This window comes from Lithobates pipiens, unplaced genomic scaffold (genome assembly GCF_037356315.1).
Source record: "Lithobates pipiens isolate NorthernLeopardFrog02 unplaced genomic scaffold, aLitPip1_a1.2 Scaffold_25, whole genome shotgun sequence".
NCBI classification, from domain to species: domain Eukaryota; kingdom Metazoa; phylum Chordata; class Amphibia; order Anura; family Ranidae; genus Lithobates; species Lithobates pipiens.
The window spans coordinates 2,089,348-2,102,133 of NW_027507787.1; the positions used below are offsets into that span (position 1 = coordinate 2,089,348).

At 41.2% G+C, this 12,786-nt stretch overlaps 1 protein-coding gene across 1 annotated transcript in view; it reads left to right on the top strand.

Moving 5' to 3' along the window:
- LOC143930034 (heparan-alpha-glucosaminide N-acetyltransferase-like) overlaps positions 1-12,786 on the top strand; it is a 519,140-nt gene that overhangs the window by 237,644 nt on the left and 268,710 nt on the right. The window contains exon 10 of the mRNA XM_077453933.1: positions 352-478. Within this exon, the coding sequence (XP_077310059.1) occupies positions 352-478 (127 nt within the window). The remainder of the gene's footprint in view (positions 1-351; positions 479-12,786) is intronic.

Below are 12,786 nucleotides of genomic sequence, written 5' to 3' on the forward strand. Positions count from 1 at the left end.
ACAGCTCTTACCTACTTATACTTCTAATATTCTAATATTACATGTATTGACACTTATTAGAATACAATAGTTTTCATCATAGTTGTTATTCTTTTATCAATTTTATATTTGAAAGTGTTTGTGATGCATGTTCAACTTTTCAGATTGTTAAACTCCCATAAACAGAGTACAAGTCAATGAAAATACATATTTATTGGTAATAATGCAAGTACCATTATATTTCAGTTAGTAAATAACATATTGTAATTTCATTTGTTACGTTTAAACATATACTTTATAACTCCCTTTTTTAATTACATAGTTTTAGTGAAAGTTAATGTGTATTAATAATCTGATTATATCACTCCACAGTGGTTACCTGGGTCCTGGTGGAATAGGCAGCTATGGTCAATACCCAAACTGCACAGGGGGAGCTGCAGGATATATAGACAAATGGCTGCTTGGCGCAAATCACATTTATCGATATCCCAGCTGCATGGTATGTCTGTGTCTTAATTATGCATTCAGTTACTCGCATATGATCTGAAAACCATATCTATTAAAATACTGACCTTAAAGCTATATTAAACCCAAAAGCAAAGATGTAATATATTTCAGAATACCATTACTTAAATTTAGCGTGTACATTCGTTTTCTTTTTAAGGCTTTTTTTTCCTTTTATTTTCATACTTCCTATCTTAGGGCGTCTTCACGGTTGAAAAATAAGCAACAGAACCACCCTTGGACAGCAGCATTGTCAGTCTGGGGGGGACGGTGGTGCTATATACACTCATATATTTAAATAGACTTGACTAAGAAATTAAAGCAGATCTAAAGGTAAAACAGTTTCATTATGGATAGAGTAATAGAGGGATATAACCCCTGTCAGTTTTTTTGCCATCTGTGTCCCATTAGGGAGATTTAACTTCACTTCCTCCCCTATAGCCAAAACAAGAAGTGGAAGGAGAGGAAATCTCTGCAAATTAAGGAAACCCCTTGGGGGCCACCCAGGTCACCATAACAAGTGTTTCATTGGACCATCTCCCCTTTATTGCTTATCTGAAAATTTGTGATTTTGTTTTAACTTTTCTTTCAGTGAAAATAGTAAACAGGACAAATGGGGAGGTTGAATCTCCCTAACAGGGGCACAAATAGCAATAAAAATCTGATAGGGGTTTTAATCCCCCTCCACGCTATCCAAAACTTTAACAAATTGCCAGTAGTTGTACTTTAAAGCTGAACTCTGGCTAAAACTGTTTCAACAGCTACAGCAAGTTTTTCTTACCTTTTGGGATAGAAGTTTTATAAAAAAATATAAAATAAATAAAAGCAGACCATTGTAGGCACCCCTATTGGTGTTAAATGATTTGTATCAACCCTCTATCTTAGTTACATCATCAGTCAGGCTGAAAAAAGACACAAGCCCATCTAGTTCAACCAATAAAAGGAAAAGAAAAAAAAATATATATACATACACACGCAGTCCTATATATACAGTCCTATACCCACAGTTGATCCAGAGGAAGGCAAAAAACAAACAACAAAGCAGGGGAAAGAATTCCTTCCTGATCCCCTAAGCGATATTCCCTGGATCAAAGTTACCTATAAATGTTAGTGACCAGTTATGTTATGTACATTTAGGAAAGAATCCAGTGCTTTCTTAAAGGAATCTACTGAGCTGACCATTGTAGGCACCCCTATTGGTGTTAAATGATTTGTATCAACCCTCTATCTTAGTTACATCATCAGTCAGGCTGAAAAAAGACACAAGCCCATCTAGTTCAACCAATAAAAGGAAAAGAAAAAAATATATATATACATACACACGCAGTCCTATATATACAGTCCTATACCCACAGTTGATCCAGAGGAAGGCAAAAAACAAACAACAAAGCAGGGGAAAGAATTCCTTCCTGATCCCCTAAGCGATATTCCCTGGATCAAAGTTACCTATAAATGTTAGTGACCAGTTATGTTATGTACATTTAGGAAAGAATCCAGTGCTTTCTTAAAGGAATCTACTGAGATGGTCAGAACCAGCTCTTGAGGGAGGCTATTCCACATTTTCACAGCTCTTAGCCCTTGTACACACGGTCGGACATTCCGACGGAAAATGTCCGATCAGACCGTGTTGTCGGATAATCCGACCGCGTGTGGGCCCCATCGGACTGTTTCCGTCGGAATATCCGACCAACAAAGTTTTAGAGCAGGGCTATAAAATTTTCCAATAACATGATCCGATCGGACTTTGTCCGATCCTTTGTAGAGAATTCTGATCGGACAAAGTGCCACGCAGATCAAATTCCTAGACCAAAGCTATTGGCTACTAGCCTGAGTGTAGTCCCATCGTAGCGAAATAATGTCACCACGTTCTGAACGATCGGATTTTCCAACAACTTTGTCCGACCGTGTGTATGCAACAGTTTCGGACAAAATCCGTCTGACAAAATCCAATGGATTTGTTTGTCAGAATGTCCGACCGTGTGTACAAGGGCTTACGTGAAGAAACCTTTCCGTATTTGGAGATGAAATCCCTTTTTCTCTAGACGTAAAGAGTGCCCCCTTGTCCTCTGTGATGACCTTAAAATAAACAACTGAACACCAAGTTCACTATATGGACCCCTTATGTATTTATACATGTTGATCATATCCCCCCTTAACCTCTTCTTCTCCAGAGAGAATAAATTCAGTTTCTCTAATCTTTCATCATAGCTGAGCTCCTCCATGCCTCTTATCAGTTTGTTACAACTTTGTCTATACTGGATTGCCTCACTACAAACAAAAATATCTGCTGTGTACACTATATGGCCAAATGATTGCAGACATTTGACAATCAACATACTAGATGGCCAAAAGTATATGGATAAACCAAAACTAGCAAGTTAAGATGTTTTCAAAGTGTACGAAACAATTGTGTGCCTCCAACCTGAGGGTAACAGTTTGGAGAAGGCCATATTAAGTTTTAGCATGACTATTCCCTGTGCACAAAGCCAGCTCCATAAAGACATGGCTTGGTGTAGAAGTCAAGTGGCCTGCACAGACCCCATGATCTGAACCCTACCGAGCATCTTTGGGATGAATTGGAACACTGATTGATAGCCAGGTCTTTTCATCCAACACACAAGTACTTGCCTTTACAAATGCTGTTTGGCTGATTGGGTGCAAATCCCCACAGATGCACCCCCAGGGCAGTCTACTTGGCTGCTATGTGGCCTGGGTTTGGAAGGGTCCCATTAGAGAAATTGTTATGAAAAACCAAAATGCTAAGACTTCAGTATAGAAAGACTTGAGTTACACCTCAGGATTGTTTCTAGTCACTGATCCATCTCTGTTCAGTTGTTTAGCTGTCTTAACAGTATAGATTTATTGTCCTTTGAACTTATACAACAGACAGAAATTAACCCTGTATACCGACAGTGCCTTGAAAAAGTATGTATTTAAAAAAAATTTTGGTGGGGGAGAGGAGTGGGGGTTGTTATGTGATTGATCGACACATAGTGGCACATAATTATGAAGTGGAAGGAAAATGATAAATGGTTTTCAACATTTTTTACAAATAAATATCTGAAAAGTGTGGCATGCATTTGTATTCAGCCTCCTTTACTCTGATACCCCTAACTAAAATCTAGTGGAACCAATTGCCTTCAGAGGTCACCTAATTAGTAAATAGAGTCCACCTGTGTGTAATTTAATCTCAGTATAAATACAGCTGTTCTGTGAAGCCCTCAGAGGTTTGTTAGAGAACCTTGGTGAACAGACAGCATCATGAAGGACAAGGAACACACCAGACAGGTCAAGGATAAAGTTGTGGAAAAGTTAAAAGAAGAAGAAGGTTATAAAAAAAATCTCATGGAGCACTGTTCAATCCATCATCCAAAAATGGAAAGAGTATGGCACAACTGCAAACCTACCAAGACATAAACACATAAACTGACAGGCCAGAAAGGGAGATCATTAATCAGAGAATCAGCCAAGAGGCCCATGGAGGAGCTGCAGAGATCCACAGCTCAGGTGGGAGAATCTGTCCAAAGGACAACTATTAGTAGTTCACTCCACAAATCTGGCCTTTATGGGAGAGTGGCAAGAAGAAAACCATTGTTGAAAGAAAGCCATAAGAAGTCCCATTTTCAGTTTGCGAGAAACCATATAGGGGACACAGCAAACATATGGAAGGAAGGTGCCCCGGTCAGATGAGACCAAAATTTAACTTTTTGGCCTAAAAGCAAAAAGCTGTGTGGCGGAAAAGCTAACACGTCATATCACCCTGAACACACCATGCCCACCATGAAACCTGGTGGTGGCAGCATCATGTTGTGGGGATGCTTTTCTTCAGCAGGGCAAGGAAGCTGGTCAGAGTTGATGGGAAGATGGATGGAGCCAAATACAGGGCAATCTTAGAAGAAAACCTGTTAGAGTCTGTAAAAGATTTGAGACTGGGGTGAAGGTTCACCTTCCAGCAGGACAACGACCCTAAACATACAGCCACAGCTACAATGGAATGGTTTAGATCAAAGCATATTCATGTGTTAGAATGGCCCAGTCAAAGTCCAGACCTGAATCCAATTAAGAATCTGTAGCAAGACTTAAAAAGTGCTGTTCACAGACGCTCTCCATCCAATCTGACAGAGCTTGAGCTATTTTGCAAAGAAGAATGGGCAAAAATGTCACTCTCTAGATGTGCAAATCTGGTAGAGGCATACCAAAAAAGACCTGCAGCTGTAACTGCAGCAGAATTTAAATGCACAGCACATTTTTCGCATATTTATTTGTAAAAAAATATTTGGAAACCATTCATCATTTTACTTCCACTTCACGATTATATGCCACTTTGTGTTGGTCTACTATCACATAAAATCCCAATCCAAATACGTTTACGTTTTTGGTTGTAACATGAGAAAATGTGTAAAATTTCAAGGGGTGTGAACACTTTTTCAAGGCACTGTAAAGCAGCCAAAAATCCTACAATTTTTCCTCAGATACAACAGTAGCACTCACCCCTGAAGGAGCTGCAGGTTTTATTGGGCTTACCGTTACCTTCTCGACCTCGTATGCGTCTAGGGGTTTCCCGTGGTAGATGGCACAAAGAACTGCAGAAACTGACACTGGATCCTCTTTTTGGGATATTTATTTAAAAGATAACACAGTCCCTTAAATGAAGGGTAGAGGGTTAGGAAGGAAGTTCAGGTACTTTTTTTTGGCACTGCAGAAATAGGAAGTTTCTCACCATAGAAATCCAGAGAATTACCGCTCCACAACTGGATTCTCACAGCTACCGTATAGACCTCCTCTCACTACGCCTAGCAGCCGATAGAGTGTCAAGTAAAGCAAAGTCTCTGCCACAGACTTGAATGTAGAACACTTGAACAAAGTCTCTGCCACAGACTTGGATGTAGAACACTTGAGCAAAAGTCTCTGCCACAGACTTGGATGTAGAACACTTGAGCAAAAATCTCTGCCACAGACTTGAATGTAACTGAGGGACGTGGATAAATTTAGAGAACTATGATACAGTACCAGTATCTCTCAGCCGGTCCGGCGATACTGTATCAGTGTAGATCCATATAGTGTCCTTCAACTGAGCCTCCAGGCTCCTTCTGAGAAACCAGCCTTGTGCATGGCCTTCTCCCGAAGAGTCCTCCCCTGGATGCTTCTCTAGTTGCTGGGCCTCTCCATAGATGAGATGGCACCAGACCACTTTTGAATCATTATGGCCTCATATCCATTCAGGCCTGTCCCTGCAGTTGCTTCGCCTCGGGCTATCCAGCCCCGAGACTCTGAATTGCATGGATCCGCACCCAAGGCCAGGAGGGCCATGGGGAATGAGCAGGAGGACCAAGACCAAACAGACAGCTCTTCTGGACTGGAACCCAGAAGCACGTGATGTCAGTACCTTAAATACCCTCTCCCAGAATACACAGCAGGATGACACTCCCACTGGGCTGGTTCCGAGAAAGAATGGCATTCAATACGCCTAGCTAAACCGCGTTCTCACACTTACCAGTGGTGACAGCGACACCCGTGGCCAAGGAGAACCCAGTGCAACCCAGCAAGACTGGTACTGAAACCATAATTTGGCATAATTAACCCCAAAACCCAACTGTGGTTTTAGAAATATTGAATTGAAAAAAACATATAGCACGTGCTCGTAAGGAGCCGGCGCTACACAACCTTTAGGACAGCTGATATTATTATAGCAAGATCCCAGGGACAATTCATAATTTTTCTATGGGGTCCCATGATTTGTAGTCTCACCTATGTGTCTATAGCACCCCTATTTTTAGGTATGAAGCAAAAAACGAAATGCTAGGGAGGTGGAAAATAAATGACTAGACAGCCAATTAATTAGTCTGTTCTCACTGATCATATAGAAAGGGTTAAGACTGTTGCATATCATTATAACAAATTGTCCCTGCTTTCTGGTGTGATCATAAATAACTTTCCCTATTAATTTGCATGACCTCATCTACGATTGTGGAATATTTTTCTTCTCTGTTTGATTGAATGAATTATTTATTTAACATACAGTATGCTACTGATTTGTAGCATAAAGGTATCCGCAATGAACACAAACATTTTTAGTGACCCCTTTTATTGGAAATGTGAGCATAGACTATTTCATCTTCTCTTTTTCAAAGTAATAAAATGTTTTTCAGTGTATGAGTAGAGTTGGTTGAAGATAAATTCATAATATTAATTTTCTTGCTTCATGAGCTAATGCTATTTATTTTTTATAGTCATTCCATTGCTCATTAACTAGTTTGCTCTTAGGAAATGTTGCAGAAGGCACAATGTTTGCATACATGACATTATAGGAAGTTTTCATTATTTCCCTTACAACTTGAAGGTATACAGATTTTGAGATTTCTGGATACAATATCCCACATATAAGTTTATAATCTCCCCCTTTAATTTCACAAATACAACTTTTTATAGAAAAAATAAAAATAAAAGTTTTTTTTATTTTTTTATTTACTGTAGAAAGAACTGCTCTTCTTTTTGTTAATCAGTGATTGACTACCTCTATGATTATCAACAAGCAAAAGAGAAAGCCAGTAATAAACAGTAATAGGCTAAGATGTTTTGTCAGCTCTGCCATTCAAACTCTTGTCATCTGTTATTGTTGCTTATCCAATAGTATATGTTATAGCACAGAGAAGGTTTTCATGTAGGGAATTCTTTAAGATTAAAAATATCCACATATTATCAGGGTATGGATAATTAAAGAGCCATTTGTAGGTTCAACGGTTGACTTACAAAACGTGTCAGTGCTAATCTGGCAAGCAAAGCTATGGATTTTTTTATTAGAAATTTAAAGCACACGGAATTGACCAGTTGAAATAAAAAATCATAAACACAATTGACATTCATATAACTAACTTAAAATATAAAGCGTGCCTAAAGGAGACACATATAACACTGGACTTCTTCTCCTGGCCACCAATGTAAGAGAACATTATTTTACATTGATAAACAATATTATAGCGTACATCCCTGATCATGAATATATAGGCAGCATTACACCCATCGCTCATGTACTTTTATTAGGATACTTTGTCCTTTCTTCTGATCATTAATATAAATGGGGCTTTTATTATGAAAACCACCCACAGGCCATAAGTGTACAAGAGGCAAAAGTAAGTGCATACCTGCCAAACTTGGAACTTAAGAAAGAGGGACACCTTGGGATGGAGATGAGGAAAGATACACGAGGTGGCACCAGCTAAGTGCAACATCATTATTATAATTACAAAGGCAAACGCAAACTTACAGAAATATAAAATCAAAGAGCTTATATGCAGCCAGGCCACATTGGATGGAAGCCATCCATGGGAAGACAGCAAACAGCGTGTTGTCATTGTGGAAAACAAGTCCAATGTTCCAGGAAGTGAGGAGAGCCTCTGCTACAGAAGCATATCTTCACATAAATCAAGGGGGGCAGTGGCTAACTCATGTGGATGGTGCATTAGCATTTGTTTGCGCCACAATTTCAATTGTTTGTGCATTGGGATGGAGATGGCATGGGCGAAAAAGGGTGTAGCTAAGTTGTGCTTAAAATTTGCCTTGGCTTCAACTAGCATGGCTAAGAGTCTGAGTCAACATATTGTATACTGTACACAGTCTGCACACAGTCTTTGTACCCACAAAATACTCCAGTATTACTGTTCTTTTAGCAAAATTATGTAGGCATAGGACACACCTCTTGCCATGCCTCCCTTAAAAATAATTAGTAAAAGAGCTTTTGTATCACTACAGTCCCTTCATACTGGCTTTTGAAATTGGCAAATGCAGCAATCTAGAAATTGAATGAAAGGTTTAGCACTGGGAAACACTTTTTCATAGATAAATAGTGCATTTATATATAACTATATAGATCATATCAAAATGAGGGACAAATGAGAAGGAAGGAGGCGGAGAGGGACTTTTTTTTCAAAATGAGGGACACTCCCACAAAATCGGGGACAGTTGGGAGCTATGGTAATGTCATACCGAGGAAAAGGTCCTGTAGCAATTTAATATCATGGAGATAGACCAAGGTATCTTCATAGCACGGAAGAGGACTTATATTATCTTCAAAGTGTGAAGAAGGACTTGGGGGGTTGCATGGGGGGGGGTTTAGTATTTCAGAACATGGCGGAGGACTTATAACATCAGAGGATGTTGTAGAGGACTTGTAATTAATAGCAAGGAGAATATGTTGTATCTTGATAATGTAGAGAAGGCCTTGAAGTATTTTCATAGCATCAAGGAGTATGTTGTTTATGCTTTGGAGGTCACATAAATGTAATGATTTTTCATCCCAAGGCCAGAATTTGAACTTGCATAGAAAATGCCTATATGACTATGCAATCCAGACATAATGGGGTTGATTTACTAAAATTGAAAAGTGCAAAATTTGATGCAGCTGTGCATGGTAGCCAATCAGCTTTTAACTTCAGGTTATTCAATAAGGCCCCGTTCACACGGACGATCTGCCAGTTCTTTTAGGCGGACCTGAACGGACACTCCATAGAGGTCTATGGAGGTATGGATGTCAGCGGTGACATGTCCGCTGACATCCGACCCGCTCCGATCCGAAAAAGTGTGACGACCTATTTTTCCATCCGTCATCGGATCGGGTGATGACGGACTCTACGGACTGTCTTCATCCGATCCCCCATAGGGGAGAGCAGCGTCCGACAGGTCCGTCCCTACACAGCGTGCAGAGACAGACTTGTCATCTTCCTGCTAAGCGGGGATTGACGGAGCAATCCCCCGCTGAGCAGAGCGAGCTCTGTACATGGACACGTCCGTGTGAAGGAGCCCTTAAGCTTTGACCAGAAAAAGAACACCTGAAAGCTGCTTGGTTTCAATGCAGAACTGCACCAGATTTTGCACTGTCCAGTTTTAGTAAATCAACCCCAATGTCCCTCTTTTACCCTAGGTCAGTGATTGCAAATCTTTGCACCCCAAATGTTTTTGAACTACATTTCCCATGAAGCTCACCAACACTGCAGAATGCATGGGAAATGTAGTTCCAAAACATCGGGGGTGCCAAGGTTCGCCATCACTACCCTAGGTTCACATTTGAGGGTTGAGGGAGATCCCATCCCTCCCGCAGGCAGTTCACACTGCCTTCTGCGAACCGCTGCTGGTGTCATTAATGACGTCCCCAGTTTAGTTCACAGATCGCAGTGCGAACTGTGAACTCATACAGGAATGGGATCGCATAGGTGAGAACACCCATGCGATCTGATTCTAGTGAGGGGAAAAAACAAGTCCCTGAACTATTTTCTGTGCGAATCCAATGCGAGTTCAGCTATACAATTGCATGGCTGAACTCGCATTGCTCAGAGATCGCATGAGATCGGCACCTGAATCCAGTTCCGGGACAAGGGGTGGGCAGGAGGGGAGCCTGCCCCTGGCGCAATGGTTTATTGCAGGGGTAGGGGGCACCCTGACCCTAACCCTAAGGGAAAGGTTCTGCATCAGTTTGGCATCTTTGCCCTGGGTGCTGGATGACCTTGTCCCGGCACAGCCTGAATCACATGCGATCTCTGAGATTGCGCTAGTGTGAACCCAAGGTTAGTCTTTTGGTGCTGAGTTTAAAGTGATAATGTATTGGCATACACAATGCAGGCATATTTTTGATGCCCATATATGATACTTGGCATCCTACATTTTCTTTGGGTCTGTAATATAGCATAGGAGATATTTGATCAATTTTGAAAGAAAACCTTTTTACAATAAGATGTGAAAGTCCGGAAAACCTTAGAAAAAAATGTGTGAATAATTCATATGTTGCTATCTGGAATTTGAGCAAGAATCATTTTTAATGAAATTCACTGAATTGTGGTTACCATCTTGCTGCTCTGTGTACAATACTGAGGGGATGAAAGAGCTCCATAAATCTCACAGGCTAGTTTACTTACTTCGCCAATTGAACATCTTTCTTACTTAAATCATGAAGACAACTAAATTAATGGCTTGGAAACATCCTGTTTCTTCTGTGTTGTCCAGTGCTGGTTGTCCAGCCTTATTTCCTCTCTAATAGATGAGAGGAGATGCTAATTGCTTGTCTTAATCATTGTACATCGCTGAGCTATAAACAGAGGGATAAGTATTTTGTTTACTTCTGTAAATTATTCATTGCTGCTTTGCATTAGCTGTATCACTTTCCAGGATGATGCTTGATTTTTATCACCTCTGCAGGAGATTTACTAACAGATTTTCGATATGTAATCACTTTCAGTTATTTTTAAAGTTCTCTCTTTTCCGGGATTTAAAGTGAAACTAAAGGCAAAATAGCAAAGCTTACAAGCAAGCAAGCTGTTTATCACAGAAGAGACATGCAATGTCTATGCCGCAATAAAATAAACCTACCTACCTGCTCGCAGTCTTCTGTGGCATGTACACTGAGCTGTGCAAGCGCACAGGGCCGGCACCAGCATAGGGCAAGTTAGGTCGATTTTATGCAAAAGGCATATATAATGGAAGGTTAATTTTTTTTTTACAAATGATTACTGTGAGATTTTTATGTGTTTGTTAAAGCGGAGGTCCACCCTAAAGTGGAACTTCCGCTCATTGGAACCCTCCCCCCCTCCGGTGCCACAATTGGCACCTTTCAGGAGGGAGGGGGTGCAGATACCTGTATAGTACAGGTATTTGCACCCACTTCCGGCATAGATAGCCGCAGATTCTGTGGGTATTTACGCCACTTCCTGCGGGTTCCCCGCTGTCTGCTGGGAAAAACACGGATCCCAGAGACAGCGGGGACCATCCTTATTGCGCAGCGCGACTCGCACATGCGCAGTAGGGGACCGGGAAGTGAAGCCGCAAGGCATCACTTCCTGATTCCCATACTGAAGATGGCGGCGGCAGCACCCGAGAGACGATCGAGAGATCAGCTTCGGGTGCTGACATCACGGGGGCGCGCTGGGCGGGTAAGTGTCCTTATTTTAAAAGTCAGCAGCTGCAGTATTTGTAGCTGCTGACTTTTAAAAACAAAAAATGGTGGAACTCCCGCTTTAAAGCATATGCCGTGGTTACAAGGACTGCAGCATATGTGTACAGAGTAAGCAAGTATTCAGCCTAATGCTGAACCCCCAAGAAAACAATGATCTAGGGTCCTGTATAAATGATTACATTTTTGTACAGAAAGTTTAATAAAAAATACTTTTTTTTAGGTTTCTACGGCATGTGCCATAGACATCGGTGCCACTATTTCTGAAAATATCTCCTAAACCTTTTAGGTTTGGAAAATATTTCTTGCACCTACAGGTAAACCTTAATCTAGACTAAGGCCGCGTACACACGCGGGGACTGTTCGCCCAACTTTGTCCGCTGAACAGTGTTTCGGCAAACAGTCCGCTCGTGTGTGGGCTTTCAGCGGACAGTTTCAGCGAACAGTCCGCTGAACAAGGTTTTTCGGAAATTCCGAAAAACTGTCCGCTGAAACTTTGTTTCAGCGAACAGTCCCCTCGTGTGTAGGCTTGTTCGTCAAACTAAGTTCCGCGCATGCTCAGAAAGGATTTACACGCCGAAAGTTATAATGCAGTGTATAGGACGTCGTATTTTTCGTCCCGTCGTACGTGCCGTTCACGTCATCGCGCACGGTTTCAGCAAACTGTTCGTCCGTCGTGTGTGGCCATGTCCGTCCATGCTAATTTTGAGCGGACTGTTTGCCGAAACTGTTTGACGGACAAAGTTGGGCGAACAGTCCCCGCGTGTGTACGCGGCCTTACCTGCAGGTTAAAGTGGTTGTAATGGGTTTACAACCACTTTAAGTAAAATCGCTGGCACTGTAGTGACTAATATGGCTGTCAGATATTAAACCACTAGAGGAGTATGGAAGAAAAAACTTTTACATGGGCAACTGACAGATGTAAAGGGGCCGGCTCCACTGCAAACTCTCATCTTACTGTTTGTGTTATGATCTGTCACAACTGTGGACCTTATTGTCTGCATATCATGTCTTAAAGGGGAATTCCAGACAGATATAAGAAATACAAACATTTAAGACAATACATATTCATTAAACATTATTATCATCTATATTTGTACATGGAAGTAGCATTGGTACCCTAAATTTACCTTGAAATCCTCTTCATACAACCCCTGTACTGGGAGAGAGAAGCAGAGATTCCTGCGACAATGGGGTCTATAACATTAAAGAGGAGCTGCACCTTAAAAGAAAATATTAAAAGTCAGCAGCTACAAATACTGCAGCTGCAATCGCTTGCCTATCAGCTGCCTCGCCTCCATCCTCTATCAGGGAATTGGGAAGTAAAGCGCTGTGGCTTTACTGCCCGGTTCCCTACTGCGCATGCG